Source organism: Seriola aureovittata, chromosome 11 (genome assembly GCF_021018895.1).
Source record: "Seriola aureovittata isolate HTS-2021-v1 ecotype China chromosome 11, ASM2101889v1, whole genome shotgun sequence".
NCBI lineage: Eukaryota > Metazoa > Chordata > Actinopteri > Carangiformes > Carangidae > Seriola > Seriola aureovittata.
The window spans coordinates 1,128,253-1,153,580 of record NC_079374.1 but is presented as its reverse complement, the minus strand read 5'-3'; the positions used below and the strand labels follow the sequence as shown (position 1 = coordinate 1,153,580).

At 38.7% G+C, this 25,328-nt stretch overlaps 2 protein-coding genes and 1 long non-coding RNA gene across 3 annotated transcripts; 2 read left to right on the top strand and 1 right to left on the bottom strand.

Annotated features, from left to right (window-relative positions):
- The first annotated feature begins 1,043 nt into the window (after nt 1–1,043).
- On the top strand, nt 1,044–10,041 carry LOC130177749 (uncharacterized). Its single transcript, XR_008829051.1, has 4 exons — nt 1,044–1,317; nt 6,638–6,784; nt 6,887–7,014; nt 8,695–10,041. It is a non-coding gene; the product is annotated as an uncharacterized LOC130177749 (long non-coding RNA).
- LOC130177747 (interferon-induced protein 44-like) lies at nt 7,408–15,252 on the bottom strand. Its single transcript, XM_056389681.1, has 10 exons — nt 15,125–15,252; nt 14,927–14,961; nt 14,039–14,068; nt 13,634–13,660; nt 13,487–13,520; nt 12,759–12,960; nt 11,704–11,856; nt 10,048–10,216; nt 7,925–8,025; nt 7,408–7,785 (listed from the first exon to the last, which is right to left on the bottom strand). The coding sequence occupies exons 2-10, from the start codon at nt 14,943–14,945 to the stop codon at nt 7,618–7,620; spliced, it is 903 nt and encodes a 300-aa protein (XP_056245656.1). The 5' UTR covers nt 14,946–14,961; nt 15,125–15,252; the 3' UTR covers nt 7,408–7,617.
- A 1,284-nt stretch (nt 15,253–16,536) lies between these two features.
- Nucleotides 16,537–20,074, top strand: LOC130177748 (uncharacterized). The gene is made up of 6 exons (XM_056389682.1): nt 16,537–16,598; nt 18,721–18,787; nt 18,877–18,978; nt 19,104–19,139; nt 19,227–19,427; nt 19,668–20,074. Exons 2-6 carry the CDS (start codon nt 18,721–18,723, stop codon nt 19,922–19,924), a joined length of 663 nt encoding a protein of 220 aa, XP_056245657.1. The 5' UTR covers nt 16,537–16,598; the 3' UTR covers nt 19,925–20,074.
- The last annotated feature ends 5,254 nt before the right edge of the window (nt 20,075–25,328 follow it).

Here is a 25,328-nt window from a genome sequence, read left to right as displayed (position 1 = left end):
AATCTGAATCTGTGAATTAATTTGAAACAATATATTTCTCAAAATTTGTAGACATTGAAAACAATCTTTTTACCAATTTATACATTCAGTTACTTTTCGGACTTGAATGAGAAAAAAAAAAAAGTAAACATAATATTAATATTGAGGGGTTGAAACATCATCACATATTTTTCACATAATTGTGAAACCAAATTCATAGTAAATCTGAAATTCACCCACAGATTAATTTTTAGGTGAATTTAGAATATATAGACTCTATAGCCTCTCAAACTTAACTATTTAAAGAGGAATAACATGATTACTTAATTGAACTTATGGTATTGGTTCTCATAGTTTTACAGTAATATAGCTCATTATCTCAACTTGTCTTTTTTGTGCTTTATTGTTAGTATTATTTCACTGTTTTCCTACAAGTCAGCACCCTAGTTGTACATTTTGCAAAACTCGAACTGAGACTATTACACATTTATTTTGAGACTGTAACAGAACTCTTTGGGAGGAACTGATTGCTTTTATTACATACAGTTTGTAATAATGTATAGGAGTATGTATTGTTTCCATGACCAAACTACAGAAGGTGACAATGAATTTTATTTAATAAATCTTGTTATTCTTATGTAAAATTTCACATCCATAAGAGTAAGTTTTCAAATAATAAAACATTCTTTTTTGCTTTGATTACAGGAGAAAATAAAAATAATATCCACCATTTCTAGGAGGACAAATAGAAAATCAATCAAGACATATAATGCTTGTTTACATTATAATATTTTAGTTTAACATTATACCTTGAATTTGACATCTGGAAATTTATTGTTATGCTCTTTATTATAATTTTGATTTTTAATTTTCCTTTTACCTTGAACTGTATAATTATGCTTATTCTGATTAAGTATTTACTGTGTCTATGCTTGTTTATATATTATGTTCCTATACATTTTCAATATATCAATAAAAAATCTTTGTTTGTATAATCGAATTTTTCAATAAAGATTGAAAAAAAAGACAGTCAGAGCAGGTCAGGTGATCACCGCGAGGGTTTAACAACAGAGCCGTTGGGCCGAGTGAGGATGACGCGGTGGAGGATCAAAGAGAGAGGCGGGAAAAAGGATTCAGAAATGACACTATCAACCTGGACTGTTTCCAAAACTCAGCCTGCTAGCATTAGCAATGAGCCTGGGGAGGACGATGCTAACGTCGTAGCGGAGGAGGAGAGTAACGGCAGCCACGGAAGTTCAGCTGAGCTACACTCACCTGTTCAACCGCTCCACCCTCACCTGCACCGGAGCTCACACCGAGGCGGAGACCCGGTACCGGGTAGGTCACCGGTTAAACAGCGGTTCAATTTTCTATCACTTTTTAGCCGTTTAGCTAGCCGTAAGTTACTTTAGCTAACTGTTTCAACCGTACGTTACTTTAGCTAACTGTCTCAACCGTACGTTACTGCAGCTAACTGTTTCAACCGTACGTTACTTTAGCTAACTGTTTCAACCGTACGTTACTTTAGCTAACTGTTTCAACCGTACGTTACTGCAGCTAACTGTTTCAACCGTACATTACTTTAGCTAACTGTTTCAACCGTACGTTACTGCAGCTAACTGTTTCAACCGTACGTTACTGCAGCTAACTGTTTCAACCGTTCAGATCAGAGCAAAGTAACTGAGGGGGCAGTTAAAAGCTGTGAGGGGGTAATCTGATTTTAATTTAACCACGTGGATAAATCACAACAACATAAGGTCCATACAGTGTTTTTCTCTGGGAGGAAAGTGATGGCAGGACCCGGGGAGCTCCCTCAGCCTCTGTCCTGTCCATTAACTGTTGAGGTTGCTGTTGTAAAATTCAGATTACTTTAGTTAATCAGTCTACTCACACAATAAGCGGTCTTTATGTTTATATCCTATTAAAGCCTTTTTTTATGCTGTAGTATTTAATTAACAACTTAGTGTGTTTTTCTATAGTCGCCTTAAACTGTTGCATGGCTTGTGTGTTCAGTGTATATTACCATTTCACTAAGTTATTAATGGCAACGGCATCTTTTATTATATTATGAAAATCAAGGTAATGATGACTGTATTTGATTTATATCTACAGTTTATTCCTGCTCCGCATGTCTGCCTTGTGTCAGTATTGCTGGCCGTGTGGTTGCTTCATGTTGCTGGCATATAGTATTTGCCAAAATGGTTTGGTGCTGTTGCTCTGCATGTCTTGTTTTGTGTCTTGGGACCAATGGATGTTAGAAAATAAGAATAATGAACATGTGACTTAAAAAAAAAAAAAAAAAGTTTAATAGCAATACTAAAAGTAATAGGATAAAAGCGCAATAAAAACCTGTCTTAAAAATAGATTGAATTAGGGGTGGGCGATATGGCAAAAATATCATATCATGATTTTTTTTAAATAAAATCATGATTTTTCGATTTTATCACGATCTTAAATTGGAAAAAGAAAAACAGACACTTTAGACCAAAGAACCTTTCTTAACGGATTTCATTTCAAATAGTCGCAGTTTTGCCTGCATGTGCAAACAACGTAAAGTTTAAGGTAAATAACAACAACATTCTAATAAAGTGCACTCTTGCAAAAGAAGTAACAGAAAGTAAAATATCAATCAAAGACATTACTGACAGTCATTTAAACAGGATTTACTTATCAAAACACTAAATAGCTTATTGATCAGTTGCGGAAAATCCAAACCAATTCCATATAATGGAGGTGGAATTTCTTTTAGCGACCAACTCCGTTTGGCTTCCAGCCATCGCTCTCTATGTGCTACCGCTACACACACGAACAAGGAGGCGGGTAGGAAAGCGCGTCACTGCCCGTAATTCACTATGATTGGTCGGTCAGGTTGACGACGTCAATACGTCTGGTGCGTCGGTGCATCAGCATAGAACTGCAATTTATAGAATGTGCCTTAGACGATCCCACGATCTCTGCAGTTTGAAAGATCGTCTTCACGTTGTAATCCTTCATGATCTAATATCGTCATATCTCCCACCCCTAGATTGAATAGATTAAAAACACAAGACAAAAAAAAAAGTTTTGTAATCTAGTTTGTTCAACACGCAATCTTTCCCCCTACATTCAAAAGATTGCTTGAATTTCGAATATAAAGTGACAGCCCTATCAGTTAAAGAACTGAAAGTCGCAGCAGACACAAAGCACTTTGTATTTATTAATTGGGAAAATATGCTCAGTATTGCATCATGTATTTATCACTAAAAGGCATACATATACATTACTGATATGTCATTATTAAACATTAACAATAAACATGCTTTATGGTGCATCATTAAAAAGATCTTTGGACATGTTGAGCAGCTCGGGGATGAGGTCATGTTCGTGAGCAGCGATGCATCATCTTGTCGCTGTATAAAGACAACAGAATAACACAATGCTGCACAACAGTTGCTTAGCAACCTCGGCCTGGTCAGCGTCTAAAGTGGCAGAAAGCAGCGGTTCATCCCAACATGGAGTCAGATGTCTGCTGCTCAGATCCGTCTGACAGTAACCACTACTGTAACCTGCAGGGCCCGAGTACGTTTAACTGTTTGATTTCACCATGAGAATGATGGCAGGAGAAACCAATAAACAACTTTTTTTTCAGTTTTCCTTTTACCAGCAGAATACAGACAACACAAACAACTTAAATTTTACTGCTTGTATTCAAAAATATTTTTACATGTAGCAGGGATCAAATACGAACGAGAATACAAGTTTTTTCTCTCTGTTTCTTAAGATATTTCTAGTTGCTAAATCTCACAGACACAATCAAACTAAGAAACCTTTGCCATTTTAGATTCTGCTCTTCAGCTCATTATAATTCAGTGACCAAAACTGCCTTTTATCACTTGTGCAACATAGAGAAGATGAGACCTCTACTGCGCCAGCAAGAAGCTGAAAAGCTTTTGTTTCCAAAAGCATGAACAAGCAGCCAAGACTCTCCTGAATGCTGCTGCCAGTATTTTTAACAAAAACTAACATGAGAGATGATGCAGCCGGCTCCCTGTATCTTTTAGAATTGATTTTAAAGTTTTTCTCCTTGTTTTTAAGACAGTAAATGGCCTCGCCCGCTCTTATATCACAGACTCCCTGTTGTTCTATGATCCTCCACAGCTGCACGTTTAACTATCCCCAAGGTCGCCACAAAAACCTTTATAGCCACTATACCCCAAAAATATGGAAGACTGCCTTTAAATATTGGACTCGCTGACTCAGTGGCTAGTATTAAACCACATCTCAAAACATATCTTTTTCATATGGCCTATAACTAACAGCTGTCTGCTTTAAACTGTCTAAAGTAACTGTGTTAATGGCATTTTATAAATAGTAACACTCAGTGTCTCTCCTCCTCCTCGTGTGTGTGTTTCGTTCTCAACCTGTTTTGTTTTTGCAGCTGATTGTAAAGCGCTTTGTGTGTATGAAGGTGCTATATAAATAAAGTTTGTTTAATCATTTATTCAAGAGTAGGTTACAGCTTCATTCCCCTCAGTATGATTTACAATTTGTAAACCAAAACATAAGGTGACTGATTTTCAGAGACTGTCCTGTATAAAACGAGCCCATATGTCGTCAGTGCAGGAACTTATTAGGACCTATAGTTACGTTTCATTGTCAGGCGACACCTAGTGGCCGTCGTAATTATAACAGGAGCAAGGGAAGATTTTCATGGGAGATATTCCTCCACACCGGCGACAGCCAGAGGCAGAGGCATATTGTTTTGGGGTTGTCTGTCCGTCTCATTCCCGTGGACACGATATCTCAGTAACACCTAGATGGAACTTCTTCAAGTCTGGCACAAACATTCACTTGGACTCAAGGACAAACTGATTAGATTTTGGTGGCTAAAGGTCAAAGGTCAAGGTTAGTGTGACCTCACAAAACACTTTTTAGCCATCTTCACAGCAATTATTTAAAAGTTTCACACAAATGGTTCATATTTTATATGACAGGGATGTGATCTGAAACTAGTCTGAGTGGAGGAGGCAGACAACTGCGAGGTGGTTATTCTAGTTATTATGGTAACCGTGAAAACAAAGGTCCACTAACCTCATGGAGGTCTTTATCTAAATCTAGCCGACCCATCACTGATCCATAAGCTTAGTTGCCTGTGGATTATTTTAACTGGTGACAAAGGCGTGGTACGCCGCTGTTGGTACACTCCGTGTGTTTATTACTGTAACCATGACAACCAAGGTCCAGTACATTTATGTTTTGTTGATTTCTGACTTTTCACCCAGCGTGTATGTGTAATAGAGACTATATATATATATATATATATATATATATATATATATATATATATATATATATATATATATATATATATAGAGAGAGAGAGAGAGAGAGAGAGAGAGAGAGAGACAGAGAAAAAAAACATGTCACATCAAAGAGTTAAATACAAGATGTTAATACTTTCTTTCAACTATTCAAAAAAATACAAATTGGCAAATATGTGCATTGTAGTGTGTCGGAGCATAACTGTCTAAAGTTTTAAAAAAAATTGACATGTAATGACTTTTAAACATTAGTGCTATCAAATTAATGGCAGCACTCAACCAGCAGTAGGATGTGAATGGAGTGAATTAGAATAAAGACTGACTCCAGATCAGACAATGTGAACAGAATACACATTGTCCACACCTTCATCAACACCTTCCTGCTCTGCTCTCTGGTCTGAGGCATCAGTTTTACAGAATGGTTAGACTGCCACCCTGAGGCCGCAGGCACAAACTGCATACTATCCATGAACTGGCACTACTTGTGACTTCAGCTGAGGTGATAATTAGTCACAATACTAAAGTAAAAACCAGTCTTTACCTCTGGAATTGGATTTCAGGAAACCAGTCCTGCCTTTCTCCACGTGTCTAAAGTAGAAACACCAACATTAAACCAGCACAGGAGTTTTATAGGTGAATTTTAGAGCTCGGCTGGGTAAACCAGGTTTAAAGAGGTATCCAGTCACCCTGACCACAGAGGAATCAGACACTGTGTGTATACAATATGTAACAGAGTGGACAGATAGTCTAGATAGTGGTGTGTCTCGATAACTAATGGATGGATTGTGGTGAAACTAAAAACCGATGACCATGGTGTCTGGAGGATGAACTGTAAAGACTTTGGTGGTCCTCTGACTTTTTCTCTAGCATCCCCAGCAGGTCACAGTTCTCACTTATCTTGTTAAATATTTAATGGATGGATTGGCACAAAATTAAGTGCAGACATTCTTGATCCTCAGGCAATTAATCCTACTAATGTTGGTGATCCTCTGACTTTTCCTCCAGTGCCAACATGAGGTCAACATTTCTATTTGTCCAGCACTTGGCAGCTTTATGAGGTGAACATTGTAAACATGATACCTTCTTAACATCAACATGTTAGCACTGTCATTGAAGGCATGTTAGCATACCAAGTGACAGCTGACAGCTGAAAGCACTGTCTGTTTCTGAGGAGCCCGCTGCCTCACAAGGTTTCTGGCTTAAAGCCACATGGAAAAGCAAGTGTGATTATATCATACAAACTTAACTAGTTTCAATGCTGCATCAGGGCCATCATGCAAGTTACAAACTGTGCCAGGTCTCCAGTCAGTAGATGGCAGCACTGTCATTAAAGCTGCACTTCTTCTTTCCAATATGAGAGCCATAAAATCCAGGAAGAAAGCAGAGGGAACTTCCATCCTGTTACCTACAGGGACACCGTGGGTCTGGAGGAGGGGACTGGAAGAGGAGTCAGGGTGGACGACATCAAACTGGCCACGATGGGACATGTGGAGGAGGGTTACAAGGTACAACTGTCACTATTACCTTGAACATATATTAAGAATTGCCTGCTGCTTAAAGTTAAGCTGAAATTTGAATCTAAAAGAATTCAAACAACAAAACACTAGGATCCAGAGCAGCAGAGCTCGGCAATGAAGGCTCAGACGGCTGGCTCCTTCGTGGTCAAACCTATCCCAAGATTCATTGTGCGCCGGGAATGAAAGCAAACAGCACTGACAGAGAGCCACTTTTAAATGTAAGTATTGTGTTCCAGCTCAGTTCAACAGCTAACGCTATGACTGTTAAAGCCAAGGGCCTTAAAACCCCAAGTTTTAGTGAAAAAAAGTTATGTGTTGTTAAGGTTGCTAGGCGACATGAGCCGCACTTTGTGACTCAACAGTAACAGCCAGTACAGCTGGAGACACAGCATAAATCATCTATAGACCTGACCGTCTCATTTCAGAATATCTTTGCGATCTACAACAGCTACGAAAGGCCACACCCTCGTAGACTGCGTCCTCCGAAGGATGCAGTTTATACGTCAGATTTTAATCCAGCATCTGTTACATTAACACCTGCTCTGAGGAGGAGCTGTTTGCAGATGATGGTGCAGTTTTCTTCAGAAGTTAGAAAAGCAAAAACATACAAATTATCTTTGATTTTTTATTTATACTCAATACATCATGATCAGAAATCAATTAGATTAACTTGTTTATATTATTTTATATTTGTCTGATTATATTGTTGCTGATTATTAGGACTAAGCTAAATTTCTGATACAGTCATTTTATTATGAACTGTGCTGTGTTTTCTTTAAGTGGAGCTGTAATATAAGTGAAGGTACAACACACAAATACTTCTATTTATCACAACTCGTGATAAAGTCGTCTCCGAAGTCGACTATCAGCCTCAGAGCGCTCAGGATCAGAGTGTTGATATTCTCATCAGTGGAGATTTCTTCACTGTAGTTCTTCACAGGAAAGATGCAGTTCATTGGAATCCCCAGTGATGAGCTGAAATCTTTCATCTAAGTTTGAAGGAAACAAAAGTTCAGTTCAGTGCTGACAGCCACAGGGTTTTTAGCTCATATTCTAAAGTAGATTGTAAAGCTAAATTATATCACAGCTGAACTTATTGTACTCATTAGAGGACTGACAGTAACTTACCTTTTTCTTTATGTGCTTGCTCTTGTAGACGTTCTTCAGATCCTTTTCAGTTTCACCACAGGCCTCATCAACTTTGGTGACAATAGCCAGTTGGGGAATTCCTGCACATACAGAGGTTAATTAATTATAAGTTGATATTTCTGCGGCAGTTTGATTTTGTCCAAAGATTCTAACACAGCACTCAACACATGAGGGGTGTTCAAGAAAAGAGGCCTGCTGCAAAAAGTCTAACTTCTACTAACTTGTTGAACTCAGTTCATTCATATTTATGCCCAAAAATCCATCTCCAACATGAATCAGTTCTTTCAGGTGTAGTGTGGTCTTTATGCTACAGGCTACAACGCAAGCCCCTTTTTTATACCTCCATGCTGGCGACAGCCAGTGCGGGAGGCATAATGTTTTCAGAACGTCTGTCTGTCCCACTCTCATGAATATCTCAGTAACACCTTGAGGGAATTTCTAAAAACTTGGCAGAAACATTCACTTGGACTTAAGGATGAACTGATTAGAGTTCGAAGCAGATAATTTGTCTCAGTCGCTGGCTCCCCATGTCTCTTCCTGTCTCTTTATCCATAGTCAGAAGTTTGCCTTCTCTGCCTCTGTGGCAGTGTGGCTTTGTGGCTTTGTGTAGCTAGGTCTCGGAGTAGGTGTGTTGTTGAGCTTCCCACAAAACCCCTTGTGCTGATCTGCACTGGGCAAAGTCTCATGCTTCATCTGCCTTCCCTGCACTCTGCCACCAAGTCTGCGTACTTCTCTTTCTTCCTCTAAAGGGCTGCCTCCATCCCCTCTTCCCATGGCACAGTCAGCTCAACCAGCAGCATTGATTTTATGTCCATCGCCCAGAGCACCATGTTCTGTCACAGTGTGGTGCTGCAGGTCTCTAATGGAAAATGTAGCTGCCTGCCCTGGTCCACCTCCATCCTCCACTCTGCTCCTGACAAGAGAAGCGTGGGTGCTGGTCTCCCACTGGTGATGTCTGTGGGTTCCCCTTGCCTCCTTCTCTCCACCACCTCTGCCGGCTTCCTCAGCACTGGATCATGTAACTTGGCTGGTTGTCGCAGGCATACAACCACGAGGCGATAATTGTAGTTTTTACCTACATGTTTACATTTTAGGAAATAATCCCCATTAAAACTATTCTCAATCAGCTGTGATCAGCTCCTGTTTGCAGTGTAGCTATGGATGTACAGTCAACTGTCACTGGATCACTGATACTGAAGAAAACTTAAAAACATGAGGATTCTCATCCAGGTTCTGCAGTTAATAGGGTTTTTGGATGTGTTATTTGCCATTGACACAACAACTGATGTTATCCCCTAGAAGTGTTTGTGATTCACAGTGAATCTAAAAGTGTGATGTATCATGTCTGTGTTCAGGTTTGACTGAGTTATGACTCAGAGAAGAAGGATTGTGATTTTAGATGGAAATTTCGACAAGTTCTGCTCAGGATGTAAAATAAAGTAGCCTACTTCTTTCTGAAACAAACATAAAATATAAACAGCATGCAGGCAAAATTAAAGTGCATTTTCTTTAACAAAGGAAAAAATTAAGTTTCAATAGCATATGCTTTGGATGAATACCTATGGCTTGTTATGAAGCATTGTCAGTAGATTCTTTTTAATAATGTTCTGTTCCTGTGTTCATCCATGATGCTGAACTAGTGCTCACTCTCCACACTTGTGCAGGTGCAGACAGGTCAGCTCTTGTGTTGCGTGTCGACACTGAACAGGTGGGAGGCGGGACTAAACTACACAGTTCTTCTCAGCCACAGACAACAGAGTATTAACCACAGGTGATTGGTTTTAAGGTGATTGCTGACTAGAAACATTAATTCTTAACTACCAATCATGTGTTTCAATTTAAAACTCATTCCTATAATGGTGCGAGCATCATATATCCAGTATTAGCTGGATTGTAGCCTGTACATACTCAACATTTGCATAATAATTTTGCCTGAGTTCACTGAATCAATAGTCTTTCAGGAATTTTAATTTCACTGTTGAAGTGTCATGGCTGAGAGTGAACTTCCTTCATTCTGCCTGAAAGTAAAAATCCAGGATTTTTCTCAGTCATATTGCAAAAGATCTGATTTAGTGGTTAATCCTCTTCTTCTTTGCTCTTACCCAAGTCGCTGGCTGCCTCTCTGATTTCCTTCATCTTCATCAGAGGCAATTCCTCCATTTTTGTTATATTAGCATTATGGAGGCAAACCAGAACATGAACTCTGTCATCTAGAGAGGGTGAAGGGTTGTAGCCTGGATCACCACTGGACAACGAAGACGCTGGATTGAACTGGAAAATAATGTAAAAATCCAAATAAATAATGGCTCATGAACATATACGGTCTGTACTATGAACAAAAAGGTTCATATCTACTGTGAACCAAACTGTTTGGAGGCACTCCCATAGCCAGCTATGATGCCCCCGAGGTCTGGACCTCAGTCTTTCTTCCCTCTCAGGCTGATGGCTAACATGAGAAGCTGCAGCTGATGCTTTGCTAATGATTATTATTGTTGGAGTTTAATGAACCTGTGTATCTTTACCTCAGTCTGAACTCAGTCACTCACTGCTAAAGTCCTGTATGTTACAAGGAACAATTAATGACTGTGTAAATGTCCCTGAGTCTGCTGGGGCTGGGTAAAAACATTAATGTTTACATTACGAATGGACCCGGAGCAGTTACATTAATGCACTGTCTATTTAACACGACCAAGAGTTTAGACACATCTCAAGAAATAATAGATGTAAAATGTGTTGTTAATGTGCATCGGCTACACTGTGTATGAACAGCTATACACAGCTTCCTCTAAACATCTCACATACAGCTTTGCTTTTGCTCTTCACTGTCTTCACAGTTTTTAAGTCTGAAATGCAGCCACTCATCTGTCTTTAGACTTGCTGCTGACTTCATTGACCTCACCTCTTACTGGCAGCTACCGCCATCTTTTAAGGTGGAATGTTTTCTTGCCTGTTTGGAAATCAATCAATACACCTTCAATGTCAAATTGAAAACTTTGACCATTTGATTTGTTTTTCTTAGCTCTTTACATGACACACGTGATGATCGGATCTTCAAGCACTTAAAAATCGGTCCTGTTTTGTGTCTTGTTAATCTTGTTTTAAATGCTAAAAAAACATTAACTTAATGTTTCTTTATGTCTATATACCAGTGTATTTGAACTTTATAAGTTGGAAAATGACTGGATATAAAACTGGATATTTTACTTAATCACTTTGAGAAAAAATAGTTGCAGAGCGTCGTTCCAGCTGCTCTGGCAGCTCTACCTATACTCACCTGACCAGATCTCTTTGTGACAGCTTCACACTTCCATAGCAGAGTTTAAAAGACATACAGTATATTAAAAGATCGATCTCTTTATGAATCAATATCGGAGTATTCAACTGAAGATCAATTTAAATCAGAGAATGACTTGTTTCAACCCAGCCCTAGTGTCTAAGTGGTTTCTCTCCAGGTTCTCCGGCTTCCTCCCACAGTCCAAAGACATGCACATTAGTTTAATTGGCAACTATAAAAAAGTGCCCATAGGTGTGAATGTGTGAGTGACTATATGTTTGTCTCTTTGTCAGCCCTGTGAAAGACTGGCGACCTGTATAGGGTGTACCCCGCCCTCGCCCAGTGTCAGCTGGGAGGTCCTGCACCCCATAAGGATAAGCAGTATAGCTAATGGATGGATGGAGGATCTTAGTTACAGCTCAATGAAAAACAGATCACTAAGCACCTGTTTTACTGAACAAAGGTAACAGTGTGACAGTTGTACCTTGTATCCCTCCTTCACGTGTCCCTTCATGGCCAGTTTGATGTCGTCCGCCCTGACTCCTCCTCCAGTCTTCTCCTCCAGACCCATGATGTCATTGAAGACAACAGGGTAAAAGTTCCCTCTGCTTCCTTTCTGGATTTTATGGGTTTCATACTGAAAGACATGTGGATAAAATGTGAAGAAGTAATGACAATGGTCTTGTTTTTAGTTCTCATCACGGCCCTGTTGAATCATTGAAAACATTTAAGTTAACATGCAACCAGAATGGACAGGATGGACTTTATTAGTCTAAGGAGCAAAGTTGCTCCTCAACTGAAAATTATATGGACAAAGTCTCATAGTTTGGTGAAATGGCATGACAATAAAAGTCATGCTTAAATCGTACAACTTGTTATTCCAACTGGTCTGTCTCTGAGAGTCTATTTCCAACTGGTACTAATGTGATCTGTTTCTGGGAATGAAGGAAAAACACAGGTGTAAATGCCGAGTAGAAGCCGAGCAATAAGATGAAGTTTAGTTTCAGATCCAAAACCAAATTATATGAAGGCCAGTGTCACTGATATTGATACCAACAGTTTTTCTTTTTATAATTAAAAGCTGCTACAGCTTTACAATCATAATTTGGGGTTTAATGCGTCCTTAATGTGCTTCTACATACATTGTCATATTCAGTGAGTGATTGCAAAATGTTAGGCAGGTGAACTCTTACTGTTGTTATTATTGATACCCAGAACAACACCAGTCTTTGTAGTGTTGACACTGGGGTTTTCAATTTACCCATGTCTAATACATGTACAGGTCATGGCATTTATGAGCTCGCTGTGATTTTAAGAACTATATGTAAGTATATCGAGGTACATGTAATGTTGAAAGTGTGTTACTGAAAGATGAAGCATGTAATTAACTAACGAGGCGTAAATGCAAAGTGATTGAGGAACAGACTGCATGTTAATACCAAGTGGAGAATTGGTCTCATTTCAAGAATCCTCAGTGTGTCAAATGTTAATGTGAAGTGCAGAAATGAGTAACCCAGTGTTTTCAGTGGGTTTACTTACCTTCTTGGTATGACTTTGGTCAGAGGTGGTTGCACTGACTCCAGCTGATTGGGTCATTCTCCCTACTAAGACGTTGCTGACAGAGTTGATGAAGCTGGACTTTCCAGCACCAACGGGCCCATAGAGCAAAACTCTGAGGTGTCTGACATCAGCAATTTCAGGTTGATAATCCTTCAAATACTTAAGATCCTCTTCGTTATGTCTGTTAAAATAAGACAAAGATGAAGTTTTAACCAGACTGCAGCCATGCTAGCAGCCATGCTAGCAGCTCTGTGAGGCTGCATAGAGGCACAGCTGTGCTCTGAGCTAAATGCTAAGTTTAGCATGGTACCAAGTTCACAGTGACACGGCCATCATGTTGATGTTCAGCAGAAATAGTCTCTATCCTGTTCACCACCGTAGTTTAGCTTGTTAGCATGCTCACGTTTACTAATTAGCTGTAAACACGGCATACAGCTGAGGCTGATGGGAATATGATTATTTCTGCAGGTATGTGATCAGAAACCAAAGTAGTGGACACATCACAATAAGACCTGATGGTGGCGCTAGAGGAAAAGTCAGAGGATCACCACGTTATGACAGTTCACCGTGAGGGGACCATGAATGTGTGAACCACATTTCATCACAATCCATCCAATAGATGTCGAGATATTTCAGTTCAGTGTCGTCAAGCTGAGGAACGCATCAAAGCTACAGTGTCACCATGTGGACAATTTACATGTACTCACCCCCAAGATACATTTCTCCATGGATCTCTAAAAGCTGACAAGAAAATAGTATTAGAAGTAATTAAATGTTAGTTGTGAGTATTTTGAACGTTATGCAAGGACATGTCAAACTGTGAATAATGTTCTACCATTGAATTGATGACTTACTGGGAGAAGGAGGTGGAGTAGGAGTTTCTAGAGAGTAAAACAGAGACAATCATTTGAGGAAGTAGAAGAAGACTTTTTTCCAGGTAATAAAACCAAACATTAACAGAAATAGAAAAACACACAATATTACAGAGTACAGTATAAGTCTGCTCTATATGAAAAGTGCACTGAGATAACTTATGATTTAGGTCTTAATAAATAAAATTGACTTGAATTGACTGGCACACACACACTCACACTCACACTCAAACAGGTAGTGATTGTATGTGTTCTTTATTTTGGACTGGGAGCCGCAGGGCACCACACTACAGCAGCAACAGCAGAAGGCATATACCATGAAGGTATAAAGACACGTCAACCTGTTAATGATGAACAGAATTAATGTTTGTTGATTTGATAACTTACTGTACGGACGGGATGGTGGGGGTGAAGGTCCTAGACAGTAAAACAGACAGAATCATTTGAGGAAGTAGAAGAACACATTTATTTTTTCCCTGAAATGAAAAGTTTCATTTGTGCAAGAGGACCAGGATCTGGGACCTCCTTTGTCACAATCAAAATCTGTAGATATTTATCTGTTCTGTCTGAAGTTATTCGTAAATCGCTTGTAAAAATTGTAAAACAACATTATTGGCCGAGATACAGGATGTGGCTGTTGTTGAGCTGTTGTGTCTGATCTATGGACAGAGCTGAGAGTCGCTGCGCCTCCATTGTTCTGAGCTGGAGCGGAGGAGATCCACAGACAGACACTTAGCCGGTTTCCTTCCCCCCACTGTTGTGATCCCCAGACCGAGGGGAGGAGGGACGGTCAATGAGAGAGAGAGAGAGAGAGCTGACCCTGAGTGATGATTGTTAAATGCCAACAAACAATGCTCTGTTTGTGATGACAGTTGTGTTAAGGCGTTGTCCAATGTGCTCCAGACACTCTGGATGTTTCCCTGTGACTCCTCACCCTCTGTGACGTCCTGATTTACAGTTGAGCGCTGATTAAAACCAATCATGATCAGAACTAGTTCAAACTCCATGGTTACAACAAATATTGCAGAATGTGTTTTATAGACTCACACTGACGATGTTTTACAACATTTACTTCTCTTCTAATGTATTAAACAGGAGAAAACAGAGTGTTACAGTTAAGGTGAAAGTGCATCTACATTTAACACATCCAAATCAACATTTCTGCATCTGATGAAATAACATTAGACTTCGCCCCTACTGCTCATACAACAGAGAAAAACTAATTATCATGAGGAAAGTTTGAACTGTCCTCTGCAGGTGGATCATATTACTTACTTGAGTCACCACTTCCCATGGCTAGAAACGGAGAACTGCATATGGACATAAAAACAATTAAAATTACATATTTAATTTAATAAATCAGATTTTTTTCATATTTAACCCTCCATACATAAAATACAGTTTTACATTGATCAATCACCACAGTCTGTCTCTTAGAGTAACGTGATAATAAACATGGTAGAGAGTTCCTACCTTTACTGGGGAGGTGCCACAGCAGAGAGGAGCATCCAGTTATCCTGCTGAAAGAGAACGTGGTCCTTTTATACAGCTGCTTTTTGTTAGATTCACTTTCACTCTCATGAACCATGTGGTTTAGACCACCAGTTTCTCAGATTTCTTGTGAGTCTTTTATCTTTACCTCACACACACACACACACACACACACTAACACACCACTCCCAGACATTATGTCGCTTATCTGGATTTAAAAGTGCTTTGGCACACAGTGAGCAGTTCCAGTGATCCACGACTGTGGAGGCTAAATACAGATAAACGACATTTACACACCAATGGACCGACACTGAAATGGTTCACAGCAAGTGTCTCTGCACACTTCACATCATTGTGCATCACAGATGGGCAGTGCAGTTGGTGACTCGTACTTAGTAAGTTTAATATCCATTAAAACAGTTTAATAATCCGTTAGAACATTTTAATAATGTGTTAGAACATTTTAATAATCCGTTAGAACAGTTTAATAATCCGTTAGAACAGTTTAATAATCCGTTAGAACAGTTTAATAATGTGTTAGAACAGTTTAATAATCTATTAGAACAGTTTAATAATCTATTAGAACAGATTAATAATCTATTAGAACAGTTTAATAATCCGTTAGAACATTTTAATAATGTGTTAGAACAGTTTAATAATCCGTTAGAACATTTTAATAATGTGTTAGAACAGTTTAATAATCCGTTAGAACAGTTTAATAATCCGTTAGAACATTTTAATAATGTGTTAGAACATTTTAATAATCCGTTAGAACAGTTTAATAATCCGTTAGAACATTTTAATAATGTGTTAGAACAGTTTAATAATCTATTAGAACAGTTTAATAATCTATTAGAACAGATTAATAATCTATTAGAACAGTTTAATAATCCGTTAGAACATTTTAATAATGTGTTAGAACAGTTTAATAATCCGTTAGAACAGTTTAATAATCCGTTAGAACATTTTAATAATCAGTTAGAACATTTTAATAATGTGTTAGAACAGTTTAATAATGTGTTAGAACAGTTTAATAATGTGTTAGAACAGTTTAATAATCCGTTAGAACAGTTTAATAATCTGTTAGAACAGTTTATATTTCCATACCAATATTTTTCCTACCATTTGATCTCAGGGGACTTTGTAGTTTTCGACTGTTTCCTCACAACACAAATCAAGTGAAATGTCAAATTTGACTTTGTGTTTGTTGAAATCGTTGAGTGTTACTGTGAAATCTAGATAAGAGGGATTATAACAGGAAGTGGGTGGTGAGTCCATTAGTGGGTGAAATTGATACAAAGCCACGGGTGTGGTCATAACAACACTGCTGGACTTCTTATAAACCACATGGTTTATTAGAAAAGTGAAAGTGAAAGAGGCTGCTGTATAAAAGAGCTCCCTCTCTTCTGCTGCCTCACTCATCCTTCCTCTCTGGTCCTGCTGCACCACAGTGAAGGTAAGGATCCAGTTTAATAGAGAGTCTGTTTGAGGCCAGTTATTTATATTAAATATAAGTATTGATCATGTATGAAGGAGTATTAGGACCATGGATGAGAACGCAGCGTCACCGCGGTGACTTTAGTCTGATGTTGGACATTCGATCCGGATCAGCCGCGTCTTCTTATTCCGTTTCACCCAGTGTTGGCTCTAAGATCACGGTTAACTGGCGTCCGACAACTCGCTCTTAACAGCGGTTTCATTTAGGGACCGTCAACAAATTAACACTTTTTAAACAGTTTAACTGATGTTTCTTTATAGACTTGATACGTCTTTGATCACAGCGAAACAGCCATGTTTTAATAATAAAACGAATTAGTTTTAAGTGGAACTTCGTTACAATAGCTTCTCTGTAAACGCAGTCAAAGGTGTGGACACACCTCCAAACCTTTGATTGGTACTGTATATATATTTAACATAAATGATAAGATGTTATATATTTTATAAATTGTATAATTTTTGTAAAGCGCTACAGTCATTTGATATTTAAAAGAAAGAAGCATCTATAAACAGCTGGAAGCAAAAAATAAAGAACAAAAGTATTTTAGAAAGATTTAATATTGTTAATATCATGTTCTACAAAGTTTACAAGCAATGAAATCTTAATTTAAAAGCTTTTTTTATTTCACTGTTTTTAAATCTGAATACATGTTTTACATTCCTTTGTGTCTTTAAAGCCTTTAATGTTTTTCTGTAAAACATTTTGAGTTGCCTTTTTGCAAAGAGCAAAGGTCGATCTCTAGGTTTCAATAAACAATAATGGATCGATCATCTGAAGAACACAATCAGATGTGTTTTAACCTTAATGGTGGTCGGGCCGTTACAGAGGCTGAGGTGCTGTTGTGATCGGTCTCTGATAATGTTCAACAATAATTTCTTCCAAAAAACAGATAAAACAGAACCACACATTTACCTGAACTCACTCTGTGTGTGTGTGTGTGTGTGTGTGTGTGTGTGTGTGTGTGTGTGTGTGTGTGTGTGTGTGTGTGTGTGTCTGTGTCTTTTTGTGTGTGTGTGTGTGTGTGTGTGTGTGTGTCTTTGTGTGTGTCTGTGTCTGTGTCTGTGTGTCTGTGTCTGTGTGTCTGTGTCTGTGTGTCTGTGTCTTTTTGTGTGTGTGTGTGTCTGTGTCTGTGTCTGTGTCTGTGTCTTTTTGTGTGTGTGTGTGTGTGTGTGTGTGTCTGTGTCTGTGTCTGTGTCTTTTTGTGTGTGTGTGTGTGTGTGTGTGTGTCTGTGTCTGTGTCTGTGTGTCTGTGTCTGTGTGTCTGTGTCTTTTTGTGTGTGTGTGTGTGTGTGTCTGTGTCTTTTTGTGTGTGTGTGTGTGTGTGTGTGTGTCTTTGTGTGTGTCTGTGTCTGTGTCTGTGTGTCTGTGTCTGTGTGTCTGTGTCTGTGTGTCTGTGTCTGTGTGTCTGTGTCTTTTTGTGTGTCTTTTTGTGTGTGTGTGTGTGTGTGTGTGTGTGTGTCTGTGTCTGTGTCTTTTTGTGTGTGTGTGTGTGTGTGTGTGTGTGTGTCTGTGTCTGTGTCTGTGTCTGTGTGTCTGTGTCTGTGTGTCTGTGTCTTTTTGTGTGTGTGTGTGTGTGTCTGTGTCTTTGTGTGTGTCTGTGTCTGTGTGTGTGTGTGTGTGTGTGTGTGTCTTTGTGTGTGTGTGTGTGTGTCTGTGTCTTTGTGTGTGTGTGTGTCTGTGTGTGTGTGTGTCTTTGTGTGTGTGTGTGTGTGTGTGTGTGTGTGTGTGTCTGTGTCTTTGTGTGTGTGTGTCTTTGTGTGTGTGTATGTCTGTGTCTTTGTGTGTGTCTGTGTCTTTGTGTGTGTGTGTGTGTCTGTGTCTTTGTGTGTGTGTGTGTGTCTGTGTCTGTCTGTGTCTGTGTCTTTGTGTGTGTGTGTGTGTGTCTGTGTGTGTGTCTGTGTCTTTGTGTGTGTGTGTGTCTGCGTGTGTGTGTGTGTGTGTGTGTCTTTGTGTGTGTGTGTGTGTGTGTGTGTGTGTGTCTGTGTGTGTGTGTGTGTGTGTCTTTGTTTTGTGTGTGTGTCTGTCTGTGTCTTTGTGTGTATGTGTGTGTTACACTGCATTCTTTGTTTTTATGTCTCAGATGTCAGACATGGACAAAGCTCTGCAGGAACTTAAGTCCTTTAAGGTTCCACCTGAGCTCCATTCTGGTATGTACAAACTGATCAGTGGTTAATTGTTTGTGTGTTAATAAATCTCTAATTCTGATATTCTCTCAAGTTATATTCTTTCTCTGCAGCTGCTGAAACTTTGTTGAAGTATTATCAGGAATGCTCTCATAACAAAGATCTCAAAGACTTCTACGACTGTCTCCGTAAACACATGAGAAAGCCTAACCCAGGTGTGTAAATGCTCACATGTCACATTTCTGTTGAGGCAGTTAATTCTTCCTCAGGTGGTTATTAAACATATGCACCAATGTAAAATAATAAGAACTCCTGAATGGTGGTTTCTGTTTCTCTTCAGAAATACAGAAGAAGTCTCCAGAGTCTGGTCGTGGAGGTGAGTGAGTCTCAGCTGATGTAAATCTGAAGAACACTGTCTCCATCCTTCTGCTCCGTTCACTGTTTTTCCTCCTGTGTTTTGTAGGATGGAGGACAGTGAAGGTCCACACAGTCACTACAGGGGAAACCTTTGGTGCTGGTGAAGCTCTGATGAACCAAGTGGAAACACCTGTGCAGCTTCATGTGCAGAGGACAAGCAGGAACGATTGCCACGTGGTTGTTCTCTTCTGTCCAATCAACTCTCGTGTTGGTTCAGATGTGGAAGCTGCCATGACTCAGGTGTCAGGTAACACACACACCTGTTTACAGCTCAGTCATATTGTGCTAATTGTGTTACAGTTTCTTGTTGATTTGTCAGTGATATGAACATTTCTCTGTAGATCTAAGAAAGTACTTCAGTTCTCTACATAATAATTCACAGTCTGACTAAATGAGCTGAAAAACCTGAAGTCTGTTTTTAAAAAAGAGAGCGTCCTCCTCTGCAGGTTCCTCCTTCTCTTATTTCTCTCCTTCCTTCTGATGTCAGCAGATGTTGAAAAAGTCATTCTGGTGCTGATGCATCACACCCGAGATGTCGACTACTCAACCTCTGTGAGAAACTGGTCTGAAACGTATCGGCACGTCATCATGACTGTGGATGTTCTCTTCCACGAGACTGAGCCAGGATTACTGACATGTCAAACAAACAGGGAGGCAGTCCGTAAAATACAGAACATGTTACTGCAACACAGTAGCGAGGCCGGTTTTATCACCCGTTTACTGAGATCTGCCCTTTCACTGTAGGTACCGTTGCCTTCTTCTGCCTGTCTGTGTTTCGACCCTGACCACGTCTCTCAGTGGATTCCTCGCCTGTTTCCTTTGGGCTTGCCAGTTTTTCTGGAACGCTGTCGTCAGGATTCATTGATTTAGATCAATAAACTGCCTGATTGTTAACTGCCTCTCTGGTCGAGCTTTTGGGTTCAACCTTTGTGTCCTGAGCCTGACACTGTGTAGTTGTACTCACAGACTTATGTGTCTTTATGAATGTTATTATTATTTATTTATTATTTTCCTAGAACAATGTTATGATATACTCGTACTACACCTTATTGTCACTATAATATATTGATAACACTCTATACTGCTGTACGATACTGTGACAAACAAATTCATGATAAAGTATGTCAATAAGAGATAGTATGGTAAATGTCATACTATGGTTTGTACACTCAAAAATGAATCATGGCATAGTTTATTATTAAGTATTTGCATCTATTTCATTTTATTCAAATAAGCATATTTTAAAAAATGTATTTATTCAAATTCCTTAGAATCAGCATAAATCTGTTGATTGTGAAAACAATTACATTTAATCAGTTAAAACGTATGAACATGGTTTAAATATGTCCGGCTGTGGAACAAGTAAGATTCAATCAGTTAAAATGTATGAGATTGGTTTACATATAAATTTTGTGAAATGGAATCGTGTAGAAGAGGAAATGACGTCAGAGTTCTCTCCGCCATCTTGTCATCTCGGAGCAGTTGTTTCCTTGTGACCGGTAAGTTACAGCTACACTCATCTTATTTAATCTGCCAGTTATCAGTGTGCATGTATGTTTTATTAGTGCAGTTGATATCGTATTACACTAATATCATTATATTGATTATCAAATCCATCATTGCAGACATTTTCGTGTAGCCCACTAGCTAACTCGCGCACGGTGCTAATAAATATCAGCTAACTTTTAACTTTACATTTCCCTACAGTTACTATTATTAAAATATGCGTAGCCCATTTTATTGCACGCAGGTTCATTATTAATAATTTAAAGAACTGATGGCGGAGTTAATCGGCGTTTTGTAGCGTCGCGTGCGCGCGCGTACACACACACACACACACACACACACACACACACAGACAGCAGAGCTGAGAAGGCAGAGCACGGAGGACAGAATGAAAGCTGTTCGACATGGGGTTGGGGAGGCGGTAAAATGCTGCTTCCCGCACTTTTCCTTGATTAGAGGAACAGATTTTAGTGATTCTTGATTCATATTCTGTAGTGTCATATCTCAGTGATCTCAAACTATGTGTGCATATGGTATTTGGAAGTTTCTCATAGATTGTATAATATATTGCATGGAGATCTTTACACAGATTGCTTTCAGTGTTATACATCTTGTTTAAAATAAAGTATATCCTGTCTTTTCTCCTCTTTCAGATCAACTTGGAGTTCATGCATATTACAACTGTTCCTCTGATATCAACATTTATTGGACAACTGGACAGATACACTGATGACCTGATGAAGGTTTTCCGTGCCAAAGGAGGATCTGCAGGAAAGAAAATCCGCACCATGATGGCACCGACAGCTGATGTAAATGTGTTTTTATGTGTCTTTTTGTCAAGCAACAAGCTGCTGGAATTCTTCTTCCTCCTCCCTTTTCTAAAAGTTAAACAGATTTGCAGACCTACAGTAATTTCATGTAGCATGGGGTTGTGAATTCATATTCTGATTCTTTGAGACCTTCAGTGATCTTTGTATTAAAGCAGCTTAATACACACATACGACATACAATTCTCTCATTCAAAGTATTTATTGCACAATCAGAAAATGTACATCATATCATACATTATATTTGAGATAATGAGTGACTATATCAAAGTCATTAGGACATGTCTAGGGAGGGGTCCAGCAAGTACAGCCCTGGCTTCTCTAATCTTAAAATATTACTTAATAAACTTAAAATTCAGCATTACTTAAACTGAAAATCAATGCATTGACTAATGTAATTTTCTTTGGGATCTTGTTGGTATGCTTGTTTCAGAATGAAGACATAAACATTAAGCGTGACTGTCCTGAGGAGTCTAAGTGTCTATACGGGGTAAGTGTACGTCAGCTTACTCTCTTTATATTATAAATGTGTTATGGATGTATTTGCATTGGTAGTTATGTTAATTGTCTCATAGGCATCACAGTCTAGCTTTGCCCATGTGTGGTTAGTGTGCACTGAAACATTAAACTATGCAGCCATCAGTGTGGAGCATGATTGAGCCAAATGAGAAACGTGTCAGCTGTAAGTGACACTGGTAAAGTAGAAAACAGTTTGCAGTACCAGGGTTCAGGGTTTTTCCTGGCTTAAAATGAGGTGGTGGTGCCTGATCGTGGGCTCACACTCACACCTGTACTTTGCCTTCAACTGGCTCAAGCAAATGTTTTACTAGCAGTCTATTTTATTATGGAGTTATAATTAAATGATTGAAACAAGTATTATTTTAAAGCTTATTCATTTGTTTTTTTTAAAGTGCTTTGTTCAACATCTTAGAACAATAACTAACAGATCCCTGGACCTCTCATTCTCTTACTTTAAAATAATGTTAACATTGTTTACACTCCCAACTTTAACTTTGGCGCCTGAATGAATACCCTCTGCTTGACTCGCTGAGCTGTGTGTCTTTCACATCTGACAAATTTACTACATCTCGTCAAAATATGCGCTTAACTTTCACTTCGCCATATCTGCAAACCTGATAACGTTAACTCATATCGTTAATTAGACATGGCTGGCTCCACTTCTGGCGGGTTGCGGGAAACTGCAGCTACAAATGACAGATCCTGACAGGAAACGATTGATGGAATTTAAAAACATTGAGCCGCGAGTTGGTGGCGGTAACAAATTTGATGGTGGCAGCTGCCACCAAATACTCTATGCACGGAAAACCCTGAGTACAATGTATGGAAAATATGAATCAGAATCATGAAACACTAAACATTATGCTGATCTCATATTTGTAACTTTTGAATTTATTTTGCACTTGAATGATTCTACATATCTGTAACGTCAGAGTTTGCAAAACAGTGTTCTTTAAAAAATTCTGAACACAATGTGACCGGCATTGGGACACAGCTCATTATTCTCTTTTTTTCATCCTCCAGGACAGTGAATTTAGAGGCTGAGCCGAAGGTTGAACAGACAACAATGGGCATCTACGTCATTCGGGCGGAGGGTGCCCGCCCTGGAGATGAGCCTTTTGCAGATGTTGGCGTTATACTTGAAGGCGTGGAAGTTCTGCAAAACCTAAAAAGTGTCACCCTTGGATGTGTGATGCTTTTAGGACTGATTTATGCACTTAACTTCAGCTACCCTAAGGACCTCAAGTGTTTCAGAAAGTCTTGATGGAACTGGACACGGCCAAGCTTTCACCAAAAGTCCAAGCACTGAAAATGAAGATGCTCCAGTGATTGAGCAATTGGCCAGATACACTGATATTTCGATCTGGAAAATATATATCAGTGGTCGACTTGCTGCAAAATTCGGTACTTGTTTGAGTGAACTTTGTCTATGTAGAAAGTTCAACTGGTGTTTTTCACTGTTCTTGATTGTTATATTTTTGCTGCAGAATATGCCTTTTTATATTCCTGCTCCTGTAATTAAACATGCTTGATAGTGTGATGGTGCAAAGCCACTCAACCACTGAGCCTTATGGCAATGTGGTGGATGTTAAGGATTCCTTGAAATGTTAGTCTACTGTCAGCATTACAGTTATAATGATTGATTTACCTGTCTACCTCAAGTAACAATTGTTAGGCACAGTTCTTGAGCTCTGTTTACAGTATATATTCTTTGTGTCAAAGTGTTAAAGCCAATGAGGCATGGCTGTTCACCTGAGCCTTGTAATTAATATTTTGGATCCTAATTTCAAAATCGATTCAGAGTGCAGAAGTCCAGAGTTCCCTTAAATGAGCTTTAAAAATGTTTGCATTTCTTAGAACAAAAAGGTTGATTGTGGCAAAACAAGTAAATGTTTGAAAATCGAGCGCTTTCTTAACCTTAAGAGGTTAAGAGGGTTTTTCTTTTAACAATATTTTTATTGAAATTTTCCAAGAGGGCATTATCTCTCTTATGATTTGTTTGTTTTTTTTTGCACACACGTGTGTATGAGTACTGGTACTGTGTACAAGTATGCTTGCTGCCTCCACTTTTTGTGGCTGCCGTTAGGTCAGTGTATCATGCTGTTGAATGGAAGTGGTGTTGCTTCCTTTTTGCGATGCCCAAACCTGCCACTTTGAGAAGCGTTAATAAATTGTTCAAATGTGAAACAAGGAGGTCTGACTTTTTAGGTATTGTAGTTACATATTGTCGTATGTATGGGGTGAACACATAGAAAGATTTAACAATTGGAAATATCTGATTAAAAAATAATTATTAAAATACATTGGGTTTATTAAACAGTACATAGATTTGATGCATTCTGAGTGAATTAGGCTTATTGCATAAGCCTAGTTATGAATTCAAAATGGATAGGCTTTATTAATATTGAATACATAAACTCGGTTCTAATGAAATTAAAACAAATTGGATTTATTGATGAATAAGTAAACCTGGTTATTGTGTATTTAAATCACATTGGGTTTATTAGTACCATTACATAAATCTCATTCTTACTTGTTTCATTTATGTTTGACTGACAAATATGCATCACATTAAGTTTATTAGTTTGTTTATATTAAAACTGTAATCCAAATAGATGGAAATTTTATATGCAATTAAAATACATAAATCTTAAATATTAGGCCTAAATATTTTTTTGAATGTATGTCATGAATGCAATATAGTATAAGTCATAGAGATGGTCATAATACAACACGCTGTAAAAGTGTCATGGTATAGTAAGTCATACCAAATGTCATGTGAGTGTGATGGTCGCTGCCTGAATGTAGTTGTCGTGGACAGTTGCTGCACTTCTGTGTCCTGGAGGGAAACAGAAGGAGGCGACCACATCAGCCAGATGTGGAGGACCTGGGCTGCGTGCTCCTTCGACACAAAGGCACAGACTCACATCGCTCCTCCCTCTCTCACCTGGACTCATCCCTGTCAGCGCCAACATGTTTTCTTTGTTTGGCTACGATTCATTATATTCACACAAGCAGGTTCACATCACTGATATCACTGACTGACACACTCCATATATTATATTTGCTTCCTCAGTTCATTTAATTATAATAAATATTCTAATCAATCGTCATCAATCATATATAGTAAAGCATATAAATGTGAAAAAACATCATAGTATATTTAGGCATAAGAACGTCAATGTATAATACAGCATGAAAAGTCAAAAAACATTATATTAAGGCATAAAAACTAATAAGACTTCTTAGTATAGTGCGGTATTAAACGATGCAGTATAGTTAGGAATAAAAAGTCA